The 16,444-nt window shown below is 44.5% G+C and overlaps 1 protein-coding gene across 3 annotated transcripts in view; it reads right to left on the bottom strand.

Moving 5' to 3' along the window:
- The window catches only part of SGCD (sarcoglycan delta), a 1,044,256-nt gene that overhangs the window by 372,765 nt on the left and 655,047 nt on the right, over positions 1–16,444 (bottom strand). For 2 of the 3 annotated variants that reach the window (XM_078653701.1, XM_078653702.1), the window contains exon 3: positions 4,519–4,704. In XM_078653701.1, the coding sequence (XP_078509827.1) occupies positions 4,519–4,704 (186 nt within the window). Of the gene's footprint in view, positions 1–4,518; positions 4,705–13,122; positions 13,257–16,444 lie in introns of those variants that run through there. The other variant, XM_078653703.1, reaches the window with a different exon arrangement.

Raw genomic sequence — 16,444 nt, 5'->3', positions numbered from 1 at the left:
ATAGCATAGCAAAAGATAGCATAGCATAACAAAGCATAACAAAGCATAGCATAACAAAACATAGCATAACATAACAAAACATAGCATAACATAGCATAGCATAACAAAACACAACATAGCATAGCATAACAAAACACAACATAGCATAGCATAACAAAACACAACATAGCATAGGATAGCAAAACTAAACAGAGCATAGCATAACAAAACAAAGCATAGGATAGCAAAACAAAACATAGCCTAACAAAACATGGCATAACACAACATGGCATAACAAAACATAGCATAGCAAAACATATAATAGCATAGCAAAACATAGCATATCAAACACAACAAAACATAGCATAGCAAAACAGAGCATAGCATAACAGAGCATAGCATAACAAAGCATAGCATAACAAAACATAGCATAACAAAACATAGCATAACAAAACATAGCATAACAAAACATAGCATAACAAAACATAGCATAGCAAAACAAAGCATAGCATAGCAAAACACAACATAGCATAGCATAACAAAGAATAGCATAACAAACACAACAAAGCATTGCATAGCATAACAAAACAAAGCATAGGATAGCAAAAAAACATAGCATAGCATAACAAAGCATAGAATAGCAAAACAAAACATTGCATAGCTTAACAAAACATAACATAACAAAACATAGCATAGCATAACAAAACAAAACATATCATAGCCTAGCAAAACATAGCATACCAAACACAACAAAACATAGCATAACAAAACATAGAAAAACAAAGCATAACACACACAAGCACACACACACAACCACACACACACAACCACGCACACATAACCACAACCACACACACAACCACAACCACACACACAACTATCTATCTATCTATCGCCCTCACTCTATCTGTCTATCGATCTATCGCCCTCACTCTATCTGTCTATCTATCGCCCTCACTCTATCTATCGGCCTCAGTCTATCTATCTAATCGCCCTCACTCTATCTGTCTATCTATCGGCCTCACTCTATCTAATCGCCCTCACTCTATCTATCGCCTTCACTCTATCTTATCGCCCTCACTCTATCACCCTCACGCTATCTATCGCCCTCACTCTATCTATCGTCCTCACTCTATCTATCGCCCTCACTCTATCGCCCTCACTCTATCTATCGCCCTCACTCTATCTATCGCCCTCACTCTATCTATCGCCCTCACTCTATCTATCTATCGCCCTAACTCTATCTATCTATCTATCGCCCTCACTCTATCTATCTAATCGCCCTCACTCTATCTATCTATCAATCTATCTATCGCCCTCACTCTATCTATCTATCGCCCTCACGCTATCTATCTATCGCCCTCACTCTATCTATCGCCCTCACTCTATCTATCTTTCTATCGATCTATCGCCCTCATTCTATCTACTTATTTAGATACTGATCGCCATCACTCTATCTATCTGTCTAGCTATCTATCGCCCTCACTCCTATCTATCTATCTACCTATCTATCTCGCTCACTCAATCTCTCTATCGCCCTTCCTCTATCTATCTATCCCACTCACTCTATCTATCTATCCCACTCACTCTATCGCATCACCACAGCATCACTAAGGGGCACAACAACATCACTATGCGCTACCACAACAACATCACTATGCGCTACCACAGGATCATTGAATGCCACAGCATCACTAGTCGCCACCACAACATCTCTCAGCCCCACCACAGCATCAATCTGTGCAACCATTTACCAACAACTGGGTCAAATATGATCTCTCAATGTTTCAAGCTTTATTACAAATGTCACAAAAAGAGGTTAGTATTTCACTTCTGTTCTTGGATTTTCGTCACAATAAAATACACTGAACATATTCTTCAGAAAAGTTATTTACAAAAGTTTAAGCTATTGCCATTATAAATTACAATAACTTTTATTTAAGTATTAATTATTAAAAAAATTCAAAGCCATTGTTATTTGTAATATCAATACATCTAAGTCACGTGAATACAACACATATTGCATTACAAATGCTATAGGTGTCACAAGTTATAACTATTGGCATTGTAAATGACAAAGCTATTATTTTTGCTATTTTCAAAACCAACACATATATAACAAATGTGTCATTTACAATACCAATAGCTCAAACTTTCCTAATGCGAGACCTTATGCATTGCAAATGCTTGTTATCTATTATTCTCTGCATGTTGTAGCACTCTTTTTGATACAGGCTGCCTGCTTTCATGTTTACGATATGCAAATAAATACATGTTTCAGTAAAAATGCTACTCTAATTAATCATGCCTCAAACCAAATTAGAGAGCTCTTTGACAGTTTTTAGAGAAGTAACTTGTCCCGAAAATCTGAAGGAGACTCATATGTCAAAACAACACTGCGAGAACCTGGTGACATTCGTTGAAAATACATTTTCAATGTTCAAGAAGATATATGCAAAAGAATGGAATTTTCACCCTGTGACCCGAATCAACCAACTCACGTCCAATCAATCTTCTCATTTGCAGCACTGAGCCCTGAACACAGCCTAAACTGGATGGTAAAGGTTAACTTCCAGCTATACCAACGAAACCATGTTCAGCTTCTGTAATAAAATACAACTTCTCCCCCTAAGGTATGGAGAAACCACATATCATAAAGACCTCAATCTGCAACTGAAAAGTACCTCGTGTATGACAACACGCAACAGTAAATCCACTATTCAAGAAATCATCGCCGAACCAACAGGACTTAGCAAGTTATAGCCTAACATTAAGGGCCCCACTAGGATGGCGGGCGGACGATGTAAAACGGGACCACCCGCCATAAGGGCGGCGGTCCCGTGGGGGCCATTAGGATGTGCCCGCCACACTGGCGGGCGCATCCCGTATTTTTAACATTGCGGCAGGCGGTGCAGAAAGCACCGCCCACCGCAATGCCAAAAATGCACATTGTGCACTTCAATGCACAACGTGACAGGCACCGTGTGGTGTCTGCCACGTTGTACAGTGAAGTGCAGGGGGGTACCATAGGTGCCCCCCCATGTGCACCCCCACCCCACCCGGAGTCCCTGGGGGCCCGCAACGGGCCCCCACAAGACATTTCTGCATCCACCACGGAAAAGCAAGTTCCCGCCCACATCCTAATATGGATGGTGGTGTCTAACAGTCTTTCCGCCCGCCGCTGGTTGGCGGGCGGGGAAGGATGTCCGGCGGATCGCCACTGCCCGCATGGGGTGGCGATCCGCCCGACATCTTAATGGGGCCCTAAATCTCTCATTCATGAGCAATATCTTGCAAGGGGAACTAACATGGTTTGTACAGCCTAACAATTTTTTATACAATGGAGAATCAGACTTTGGACCAGGGAGTGGGATGCCAGCTTTAGAGAAGCCTTGTTCACTTCTGTCGGTAACAGACAACCAAAAACATTGATCCTACTCAACTTATCTGAGATAAACAACACAGCCAACCAAAACATACCAGTGCAGAGAGTAATATGCTAATTATTACCATTGTGAAGTGTGAGGGGTGTCGTGACTAATGAGAGGCAAAACCTCAAGTAAGTAATGATATCACTTCCCTCCTTCAACAATGGTTTTATTTGAAAATGATTGGTATAGATCGAATATGACCCAAGCGAGTATTAGATGGCTTTACAGAAGCGGTGAGACAGACAAAAGGGGAGACAATAGTGGTAAAGCAAGAGTAATATACAGTAACAGTAGTATACAGCAGTAGTAACAGGAACGTCAGGACAAACTAATGGAGGATATCAGAGGCATGTCATTGCAAAATACCATAGGATGGCAACGGTGGCAACAAGAACGGCTGAGACTGAGCTTTAAGCACAGAGAAGTACTCATAAGTAAAGATTTCACTTCCCTTTTGAAGGACTCTGTTGATGGAATCAGTATAATTTCCGCAGTCAGGAAGTTCCAGATATCAATTGTATAAATACTCTGTGCATCTGCCTACATGGTTTATGCCATGGAATTTCCCATGTGCATCTGCCTACATGGTTTAAGCCATGAAACTTTTTTGTGCATAACAAATGTATTTAACCAATACCAGAATTCAAGTTATTACATTTGTGCAGCAAGGTAAAATCACTCTCAATATATATAGTAAAGGGTAGGTGAGTTGTTTCCTTGTGTAAAGTTGTTACATGCAAACTGTGAGGCAGTGAAAACTGTTTTCGGTGTCACTTTTCATGTACTGTGGTAATTAACTCTAATTTGACATCAATAAGATCTTACTAAACGTAATTAATTCTACTTTCAAAGTAACTTACAGAACCATACTGAAATTCCACATTGTAGAATCTCTCCAATCACACATACAACTCTACACCACCAACAAAACAACACACTATTAACGGATTGCCCCTTCAGACTTGTTTATGACATACGGAACAGCGCCCAGATATGAAGAATGCCCTCTGATATGATAACTGTGACAAGCGATATATAAATGGGATTTACAGAACAAGCCAACAGTGCTCTCTGTTGTTGCATAAGATAACAGCCACACTGTACTTACAATTGTGAAATTCATGACTTTGAGGATCCAGATGGTCATTGCCAAATTCACCAGGATGAGTATCATGAGGAGGAGCACAAAGAAGTACAGGCATCTCTTCCGCCAGCCATAAATCCCCACCTTGTAGACCTGCGGTCCCTCAGAACCCGGGATGTTATTCCTGTGCGCATACTGTTCCTGAGGCATCTGAAAAGAATACAGAGGGATCAATGAAAATGAGATGCTATGACGGGAATGTGAACTATCCAAATCCAAATCTACTTCCAAATCAATATCTTTTCCCTCATTTCACTCTTTAATCTCTTTTTTACCATTCAGTCTTCACATCTCTCTCCCTTCCTTTGATACGCCTTGATGGTCAGTCATACTAAGGATGTATCCACCATCAGATTTAGACATGTTTAAAAGCACTAGATTTCAAACAAAACATGACTCTTATGATAATTATATGATATGATAATATCCATATTATGTTGGTACAGATATTGCATAAAGGCAAGATAGACCAGAAGGTAGAGGAGGTGGCTTAGCCATTCTTCTTAAAAACAACTACCTCTGTAGGACCTCATCGGCCGCTATCTCCAACTGTGAAAGTATGCTCTTTACTTTGGATTTTTCACCTACAGTTTCATTCTCTGGCGCTCTTATTTACCGTCCCCCCAATCAAATAGGAGAATTTATTGACTCACTTCAATCTAAGATAGCTGACTTAGTGGTTAGTAGACCCTACTTCTCGATATTGGGAGATATAAATATCCATTTAGACGACCCTAATAATTCAACAGCTAGGACATTTCTGGACAGTCTGGCAGCTCTCCAGATCATACAGAAGGGCTTTGAATCCACCCATGAAAAGGGCCATCTCCTTGATGGGATACTCAGCAATGACCATAGACTGGAAGTAGGGACCCCACTGCCCCTTACATGGACAGACCACTATTTAATACCTATACAGTGGACACCAGCTATGTCTCTACAGTCCTCCCCCCGTACTATCCTACAAGGGAGAGATTGGTCCAAAATCTCCTCTGATCAATGGGCCAATTTGCTCTCCTTGACTCCCCCACAAAATGAGACAGACCCGGCATTGCAGTATGAGAACTACATCAACTGGCTGTGCTCAGCCCTGGATTCTATTGCACCTATCAAAGCCCTTAAAGAAAAGACTAAATCTAAGGATTCGCCTTGGTATACTCCCCAACTTAAAGAACTAAAAAGGGTGTGTAGGAAACTTGAAAGAAACTGGAGGATTTCCCGTAGTAATACAGACAAAATCATTCATCTTGAAGCCATCAAAAAATACAAAACAGAAATTAGATGTACTAAAGCATCATACTTCGAGGAAAAAATTATAACCGCCTCCAATTCCTCTAGAGAAATTTTCCGGATAGCGAAATTCCTGATTGATACCCCTTTGACTCCTCCTGATCCTAGTAAAGCTCAGGCTCGCTGTGACAGTCAAGCTGAATACTTTCATAGTAAAATACAGAAAATTGCCTCTGCTTTTAATCCACCTAACTTATGTCAGGATACAGGAACTACCTTACTAAACATCAGCACTCCAAAATTAGAAGAGTTTCCACTGTTGGATGCAAACTCACTTGGGGTTATCATGATGAAAATTAAATCCGGATCTCCTGCGGATCCTGCCCCCCCCTGCCAGTTAATAACAATTGAGAACACCATCAAACCGGTTATCCTCAATATCTTGAATGCATCTATCACCACAGGCTCAGTGTCCACAGCGTGGAAATGTGCCCAAGTTAAGGCCCTATTGAAAAAGCCCACCCTGGATTCGGAGAACATGGCTAACTACCGACCTATTTCTCTCCTTCCGTGGGTCAGTAAACTTTTAGAAAAACATATTAACACGTCCATCACTCAATTTTTAGAAAATCACCATCTTCTCCACGATTCCCAAGCCGGTTTCCGTCCAAAATTGGGAACTGAGGCGGCTCTCTTGGCGGTAACTGAATTGGCCAGGAAACAAATGGATCAAGGCGGCACTACAGCAATCATGCTGCTCGACCTTAGTGCCGCCTTCGACACTGTTAACACCAGCATTCTCCTCCACCGCCTCTATAAAATGGGAATTTCTGGGAAGGCCATGCACTGGCTCCAATCTTTCCTGGAGAATCGCTCTTTTATGGTTGTCGAGGGCACTGCCCACTCAAAATGTTGGCCTTTGGATCAAGGTGTGCCCCAGGGCTCTGCTTTGAGCCCGACACTTTTTAATATTTATATGCAGCCTTTAGCTGATATAGTGCACTCGTTCGGCCTTGACATAGTGACGTACGCCGATGATACGCAACTAGTCGTATCTATGAACCAGGCGGACTCCTCCTCTTCTAATTTAAGCAACTGTTTGGCAGCGGTTGCTCAGTGGATGGCCACCTCGCATTTAAAATTAAATGGCGAGAAAACGGAGCTTTTGATGCTAGGCAACTCAGTCATTCCCAGCCCTCTACTGGACTGGCCCTCGTGTATGGGCCCCCCGCCCCAACCTAAGTCCCAGATAAAGAGCCTAGGGATTTGGCTGGACACTAACCTCAGCTTTCTGCAGCAAGCTACCACTCTGTCCGCCATATGCTTTGGGCTCATGCGTATGCTGAGAAAGGTGTTACCACTGCTCCCTTTTGAAGCTCGCAGAATAATGGTGCAAGCCATTATTTTGACCCGCTTGGACTACGGGAACTCCCTATATTTAGGGGCCCCCACCGCCACAATAAGGAAGCTGCAGGTGACACAAAACGCTGCAGCCCGCCTTTTACTAGGCCTTAACAAACGACAATCAGGTACTATGGCCCTGAGGAAACTGCACTGGCTTCCCATTAGGGCCAGAGTGTTGTTTAAATCCCTGTGTTTCATGCACAAAGCCATGTGGAAGACTGCCCCCACTATGATCTGCTCCCTAGCGGAACCCTACCTTCCTCACAGATCTCTGCGTTCCAGCACTGCTTTCTTAGCTACTGTCAATAAGATCAGACGCACTAGATGGGGTGGACGTTCCTTTTCCTGGAATGCAGCTAAGGAATGGAATTCCCTGCCCACTCTCCTTCGCAGTGAACCTAGCCTTTTAAAATTTCGGAAGGATCTGAAAACTCACCTGTTCATCTAATCTTTCCTCCCTTCTCATTAGTATGACGGTACATAGCGCTACGAGGCCTCCGGGTTGTTTGCGCTTTATAAAACCCGATTAATAATAATAATAATAATAATAATAATAATAATAATATAGTTTCATATCATTCATCTCTCAACAGTACCAACCGTAATAAATAATACAGCGCCCAAAACGAACACAATAATCAGAGCAATGTACACATTTCCCACACAGCTTAGACCATGACATATTTAGGCCTTATGAAGCTTACAATGGCGTTCCACTGTTCATAAACCAATGAAAACATCCATCAAACACCCAACAGCTACTATGGTTTAAAGTTGCACTGTAGCCCTTAACAAGTCAATTATGTCTGACACGTGCTCCAAGCTGCAAAATGCACATATCAATCTTCACAGAGGGTATCTACTTGAATTGGTAATGAATTCTGACAAATCACGTAAAAACAAGACTAAACATTTTCATATACATAGAATCAAACCTGCACACAAAAGCACCACACACCATCGAAATGGCTGTGGGGTTTCAAGGGTAAGTAAGTTGCTCAACACATGACCCAGTGGCCTATCCATCACAGGGCTATGGGGTCAAAGTGGGGATGACCACTCTGTTTAGGGCAGGACTTCCACCACTGATTTTCCTGCCAGGGACATCCATGGGAAACATGGTGCCCCCTTCGAGAAAATAGGAAGCGGAACCTGATGTCCATGTGAAGGAGCAACCCTCTTTGTGCATCAATTCAGTGTCAATTTAAGTTTTTCTGACCGTAGAATCCCCAGCTTTTGGGAGTTTCTTTCCACAGAGCAAAAAGAGTGCCACATATGCTGCAACAACATGGTGGCCCATGCAGCATTCAGTTTCAGCAAAATGTTCCCCACCAAGCAGCCAGGATATTTAAATACAGTGAAAAGACACTTGCAGGCAGGCAGAGCAAGGGCCTCTGCTGGCTCAGCCTAGCATGTTACACACAACGGGCAGAAGGGGGCCATCCAGGGCTTTAATTGGGCCGGGTCTCACCGGTGCTGAGTACCGGCAGTTTTTTTAAAGGAGGCCTCGAAACGGGTCTCTATCGGGCTCTGTTCTGTGCCCTGGCACAGGCGATCTGTTTTTTCCCGACTGCAGTGACAGCAGGCACATCGGTGTGCGCATGCTTACACTGCTCACAAGTGGAGAAGTGATGGCATGACGTCATGCCTGGTGAGCGTTGTAGTGGAAGGGAAATCCTTCAAAGAGAGTCATTTTCCCTTCTCTTTTTGAAACTCAGGACCAGCAACAATGTGGTGGTGCCAGCGGGGCTTTAAGTGGAAGCTTTTTCAATATTATGTACAAGCCATAGTGGCTGCTTATTTATCTTATGCAACTAACAGCCACTGACTAAGCCAAGAGTCCTGGCTTGTTGTAGATATAATGTTACGTGATGTATCATATATCTGGATGCAATGACAAAAGGCAAAATACAAGTCGGGCGGCACACTATGCTAAGCACAGATTTTTAGCTTACGTTTTTTTAATTCACACCCTTAATTGCATTGGCCACGCCCCTTTGAGAGACCCTCAGTTTTTTCATCCCCCTTAAAACCCTGGGGCTATCATTTAGTTTGGAGTGTTATTTTATCAAAGAATAGAAGAAGGGAGTTTCAGATTATTGGCAAGGTGGAGAAAATGAACATTTGCTTTGTTCAAATCGGGGACTTTGGTCACTCACCAGCAACCTAGTTTCCCTGGTAGGTCAGAGAAAAAAATATAGATAACAGGGAGGAAATTAAATTGAACTATAAAAGTGAACAACATTCTTTCGCTGCCTATTTCGGAAGCAAATTGCATCTGTTGCAATGCTGTTTTAACACTTTCCATTGAATTTTAATTCACCATGTGGTATTATTGTATATACTTTATTGCTGAGCACATGGACGCCTGTTTACACACAATCAATGAGCAATAAGTTGTGTTCTCGATTTGACTATTACAAATTAAGGATGTGTCTGGTTACACAACAATGCACGTCCATGGCTTCCAATTTACTTAAAACATTCCAATTTACAATATATTCAATATCATTTTCCTAAAATCAAACCCACCTGCTATAAGGTTTTATTGTTACAGGTTCCTACCACAGTTAATATTAACAAGGTGACCAACATTTTAAAACATTATGAATATAAGATCGAACGAATTGTACAGTTTAAAAGATTTTTACACACCGACAATACTTTCAGTATGTATGACTAATCGATAGAAGGCTGAAGAACTTTTTTGTAGCATATCCTATTTTTAGAACTTACTGCAGCACAGACCAGAACCATTTTCATTCACATGTTCAACCCGCTGCAAAGAACAGTGAACGGTTTTGATTTGTTCCCACTCCTGGCCCTCTCTGTGGAAACACACCAAAGGCATGATTTGTGCAAGGAGTTTCAGAGTCCCAGGCAAAAGTATACTTAAGGCACTTGCTGTCCCCAGGCAACAAGGCCTGTGTTGAGCCCATCTATTGTAATCTGACACCCTCTTGCTGCCATCTATGGTGACTTGTTTAAGACAGCTGCCTACTAAGGCCTTACTGCATCAATGACCCTCCACAGAAATGCAGTGAAGTAAAAAGAGAGGTAACAGTGGAGAGTCTTCAAACACTTCAGAGAAACAGAGCTGCAGCATAAACAGACCTGAGACTGCAGAGGATTACTGCAGAAACATGCATTAGGCGGCAACAGTGTAGTGTGAAAACACATCTAAGAACACGCCAAAAACCATGGAGGGTTAGAGTAGAAACACACGTTGGATTTCAACAAAGACCATGGAGAGACCGTTTGCAAATTTGCCTTAGACCAAGGAAGTAGTTTAGAAATAGGTCTGAGAGCATAGATGGACATTGTGGATACATCTGGCCCAGAAGAGGAGTCAAAACTCTTCTAGCTCGGGGGTTTGGATTTTCAATTTGGCCCTTCGTGGCAGTGAGAGATTTCTCTTATCCTTAAACATGTGTTTATTACTGTCAGCCCAGAGATGCCTGACCTCCTAGTGAAGGAGCCCACCATTCTCTCATGACCAAGCGAGGGTATAAACATTACCTTACAAAGGGCAGGTGACTTATTAAAGCTAAGGCGGTGCCCAAGCATTCTTCGTTTTGGAGTTTTCCAATCCCTGAGACCAAAGGATGTCCCATCTCTAGTTACCAAAGATATTTCTAACTTCCCAGCCCACAAAATGACTTGTCACTGTTGACCTAAGTGTGTCTGATTTTCTTGCCCGGGTAAGTGTCACCTTTCAATTGACTTGTGGTGAAAAAAGTACAGAGCTGTGGGAATCTCTCAATCCTGGTGGTGAACCAGGTTCAACACTCAATGCTGTTTTTTGTGTGCAGTTGGTGGGCATAGTGCTGATGGACATCCTCAACATCCAATGGGCTGAGAGATCAGACATCCACCTTGATCAATAGATATGAGGCATTCCGCTAGTTTGGGAGATCACAAAGAGCCTCAAGTGGGTTCTTAAAACTTCACTGTTTAGTTCAGCATTTCCCTGGTAGAGGAATTTGTGTCAGCAAAAAGTTCAAGAAATAGTGGGTTTGGTACTCAAATGCTTTTCCATGTCCCATATTCTCACTGTGCTAAAACATGTAATATCAGGCCCGTTGGCATTGCTCCTGAAATCTATAACAGCGCTCCAATAGACTTTCGAAATAAATAGTCTCCAAATGTTGCTTCAAGATATATCCAAGAGAAAATAAATAGAAGAGATATCTGAGGGCATCAGTTACATAGTTCATGTAAGGCACCAATTCCTTGCAACTAATCGTAGGTTGGCCTAATCTCTCTTTCCCAAACTTCAAAGCTTCGGATACAAATCTTTTTGAAGCTTCTCATGAATTAGGAAACAATGTTATAGATGAAGATGTTTTGTATATGTGTATGTGTGCAATCTTTAAATTGAATACATGTTGAGAGTGTCTCTTGGTAATAAAACATGTTTTATAATTCACATTATGATACCTTTGCATGTGGTATGGGGTCTTTCATATCTCAAATATTGAAACACCATTTTAGCCGCTGTGCTCTGACCCTCGCGGTATTTCCAAAGAGTCCTGGGCCACTTTCTAGCTTTGAAGCCCTAACTTTATCAAATGTCAAAAAAGTAACAAGTGTCTAAATTCAGCTTGAGGCCTAGACCAAAGGGTCTTATGCCAGGACTTCATCAACCCCCTTGCTATTTTTCTCTGTGAAGTGAAATCTGATGTAGGAACTTATACAGGTGGTTTTGGCACCAGCAGAAGTTTGAAAACAATCCTCCTGGAAATGCCTTGCCGGTGTGGTCAGTGAGACTGAAGAAAGGGTTGGCTCTCCACGTGTATCCCTGGCTTGTGAGACAAGGAGATCGGTATCCCCTGTCCAAGCGGCGACAGATCTCTGGTCATGAGTAAAGCGCCCTCTGTTACAGAAAGACTGAAGGTGGGGATGTTATTTGACATGTCATCAGTGATGTTTTCTAGCTCTGTAAACGAAAACAGGCACTTTTCAGTGTTTTTCTGCAGTTTGTGAATAAGGCGCAGAATGTCCTGGGAAGTGATAATGGAAAGTAGGCCACCGCACAGAGACTTGCAAACCACAAACGCACAAACCTAGCAAGTGATACTGGTATCCTCCCAACATGAGCCTGCCAGAAGGCAAGGAGCCACAGCAGACAGGAGCCTGCATTTGGTGAGAAAGCTATGGCAGCGGTGAAGGTTACGGGCATACACTGGGTTGAACTGGCATAAAGGGCAATCAGGGGTGGCTGACAGACTGGTCTGACGGGTTTGTGGACGTTTTTTTTTTACTATTTGTGGGACGTTTTATGGTCTGCTAGGCCAGTTTTTCCTATCAATTTTCCCGATATTAAAACAAACATTGCTTGCAGCAAGCTCAAATCCATGCAGTTTTCCATAACTTGCAAAACACTTATGCTGAGTACCTTCACAAGTTCAAAACTGCCACATTTTGCAGGGGTTGCCTTTTTAGAACTCTGATTCACCAATGAAGGCCACTTTTATTTTGGTTACAGGTCCTATTTTCGGTCCCATTCCCCCTGGTCACAAGTCTCACAATCTCTACGTCCGAGGCACAGGAAAATCAGACGCCACAGCAGCTGGGGGGCTGCAACGTGACCCGGCGCATCCTTACCTTACGTGACCCGGCGCATCCTTACCTTGTCTGGCCCCGGGTCAGCATTCAGGATTAGGTGGTAGCAATAGATGGTAGAGGGAGGGGGGCGGATGCTGCAGCTCGCGCTGCGTGATGGCAGACTCGGGATCCGCCTGTTCTGTCACACTTTCCAGTAGCTGAATTAAGCCACGGCCCTGCCCTGGGAGGCTTCCTGCTCGACGTCGGGCTTCGAAGGCAGGACGGGAACAACAGACTCCGCGAAAAGAGAAACTCTTCACTAGTGGGGCTTTCTTTGTGATCAAAGAAAGCGCCCGGGGGTTCTGGGGCTTCCCGCGCAGCACTTACCTCTGTCGCGCACACAGCCCGGACCGGCCTTTGTGCTTGTGGCTGCAGGGCCAGCCAGGAGGGTTTCCTGCTCAGCACTTCCCTCTGTCTCGCTGCACACAGAGCCACGCTACTGCTGGAGGCCCCGGGCCAAGCCCAACTGGAAACATGTGTTAAACTCGTGCATCCCGCCTTCGCCCAGCCCGCTGCTCACCCCGCCGACTCCGTGGCCAGCTGCGCTGTGTTTACTTCCGCCTCTTTTCCTCACCCTCCCGCCTTCTATTTCCCTCTGCTCTGTTCCTAACGGGGCTCAGACTTTCCCACTGTCCTTTCCCTCCTGCCCTTGTGTGTTGCTTTCCTATGGCCCGTCCTGCCACTTCCCGCCTCCTGCTTTCGTCACTTTCTTTTTACCCTACTGCATTTTCTACAACCTTCCCCTTTCTCCACCCTGTTCATCCCTTTCTCTGCCCCTCGAACCCGTTCGCTCTCGCAGTCTCTCATTTTCTTTGCTCCCCCTCTCGGCTCACCAATCCCCCTCCCTCCCCTCCTCTTTCTTGGTTGATTTGGCCCTTCTTTTCCACTTACGCTCTAAATTCCTCGCCACATCTCTATACCCATCCGCCCTTTGTGTCACACGTTCTGTTTTGCTTTTTTCTCTCCTCCTCATGTTAGTCCCATTTTCTTTCTCTCTCACCTCCCACTGCCTCACTTTTCTCGCCCATCATTTCCAGCTTCTCTTGATTCCTTCGCTCTCTGCCCCCACAGCCTCCACCTCTCTCCTCTCGCCCGTAATAGCCCCTTGAATAAAGACTTCACACCTGTTCGAAGCTGTAAAGCAAACATTTCTCCAGGGTTTGTGTTGTGGGAGACATGTCAGACAGCACGGGTGCTGGGCCTCTCTCCCGAGAGCGAGCTTTGTGCCAAGCCGCCGCACGAGGCCTGTGCCAGCCAGGCGAGCTGTGAAGAGCAGGGGCAGCCGCACAACAGCGAGCCAGCCTGCCCCAGACAGACCCGAGCAGCATGACATGAGTCCTGTGCCCGCCTTCCCACAGCTAGGCCAAGCCGCACAGAGCTGTACCCACGTGGCTGTGTGCAACTGAGTAAGTAAGACGTGTCTGTTTCACAAGCACCATGACTCGGACGAAGTATTGAGCCTTGATAGGTGGAACCAGAACTGTGCCAACTTCCTGAGAGTTTTACCAAATATAGTTCAAAGTGTAGCCATGATATCCCAGAGGCAGGCTCGGATTGGGATCACAATTAGCCCCCGGAATACCCTCAAAAACTGGGCCACCATCTGGTTAGTCTAATTAGTTTAATACAGTGTGAACTCAGCACAAAGGCACTGGAGTAATGCCCGTAGGCACCAGTCACATTGAACATTTCAAATTTATTTTTACTTTAGGAAAAATGATTTTTCTTTATGGAAGATAAAATGATTTTCCCAGAACCACAGGATTTTGAGCTGATGCCAGGACTTAAACATAGTTCCAACGTCGGCAGCTCTGACCATAACGTTACATCCAATTTAGTTTTTTCCTCTGGGAGCGGAGGCCTATCAGCAAGACTTATGCAAGCACTACCCACTCTCACCAACAAGACCTAAAAGACACTGGGGCTGAGGTGACAACACCTGGTTCTTGGGGAGGCCACCTCTCTTACTCACCTTCTCCCCACCCCTCTACAGCCTCAGGGTGATGATGAGGAAGGGGAGCAGTGAAGATCAAGAAAAGCATACAGCTGCTGCTTCTCAGGTGAGAAGTGCCCACGCACAAAATCAGTTGCCCCTCCAGTGAAGGTTCCTGCATACTCCCACCCTTCCCACACCCGCCATGGCCTAAACGTGATGGCCCGGTGGGTGAAGATACTGTTTCTGGTAGGGCAGGCCACACGAGGCAAGGCACCGAGGTGAGAGTGTCCCAAAGGCCAAAACAACACCTTTTCCCCTGGCCCAATGTACATCATAGCATGGGTGTGCCCATAATACTGGCACCACATTAAAGTGTACTGGTGGGGACTGGTGAAGAAAGTAAGTCTCTTGGGCCAGTTTACAGAGCACTAAACAACCAGTCCACAGGTGACCCTGAGGCACTGGTCCAATGCCCAACTGCCCGCCTTCCCAATCCAACCCTGCCCAGAGGTGTGCTAGCTTGCCTCAAAGGTAGACCAAACTAGCAAGCAGGAGCAGTGCCATATTGCTTGACAGTTCTACACTCATACATTCACCCCCAGTCACAGATCTGGGTTAAATCCATCGTTCTTTTGCTCACTATGCCACCCCAGTTCAGACCCAGCTATATGCAAATCATTCTTGACCCTGCCCCTCATTGGAACAGTCCAGCCCAAACTGCCAAGCCAGGTCATCCAAAGACTGGAAAAAAAGCATCCTTGGACCGGTTTTGGGGTAACATCCCTCATCAGCCAGGCTAGCTTGAACCCAGTGACACAGTGAGCAAGGGACCCACGTCTGGGCATACCCATCCCACTTAGGGCGAAAAGTTCTTCGCAAACACATGATGGACAGAATGCTGACGAAATCATACATTCACCCTCAGTCAAGCGATCTGGGTTAAACCCATCATTTCTTTGCACACTTTGCCACCCCAGATGAGACCCAGCCATATGCAAATCAGTCTTGATCCTGCCCCTCATGGGAACAGTGCATCAAAAATTATGAATAATGTTGTATATATTTAATTAAAAGTAATTTAATTATAGTGTGTTAAAATTTACATTCATAAATGGCTGATAAAATATTTTGTAACTAAATAATAACTATGTTTATATTATATTTCCTATTTGGCAGTGAGCTGTTTCAGGCTTCTAGAGATGTCTTCCAGGCTGCCATTGAGAACTGCATGCACACGGATGCTGAAAGAAGGGTGTTTGAGAATTATGCCATGGGGCCCAAAAGTTATGACAGGCTGATAAAAGACATGCCAGGCTATGCCAACAACATGACAGCCTGCAAAAGAGCTGAGGCAAGCAGCCCCAGTTCAGTAGCTGTGCTAAGCTTCCCAAGAATGGTTCTGTGCGGCTCAAGACCTGTATTCGGCTTCGTGAGAATGATGTGAGACTCTCGAAGATATAGTCTACTCTAAGGTTGTGGCAGCTTGCTTGGCACCTAGGCCAGCTGCCCAGAAGCAGCTGTAACACTGGGCAAACAAACCATGTCAGGCTGCCCCAGGTGAGCCCACAATATCTGCCACAAAGGCACAGGTCAGTGGTAAGCTAACCCAGAGCCATTCTCGAATGTTAGTGTTAGGCCATGTTGCCTGAAAGCTGGGATGCTTCAGGGCGCTGTCTTAGAGCTTGACAGGTAAGCTAACCAGGTGAAAATGTG

This window comes from Lissotriton helveticus, chromosome 7 (genome assembly GCF_964261635.1).
Source record: "Lissotriton helveticus chromosome 7, aLisHel1.1, whole genome shotgun sequence".
In the NCBI taxonomy this organism is placed as follows: domain Eukaryota; kingdom Metazoa; phylum Chordata; class Amphibia; order Caudata; family Salamandridae; genus Lissotriton; species Lissotriton helveticus.
This window is presented reverse-complemented; position numbering and strand designations above follow the sequence as displayed.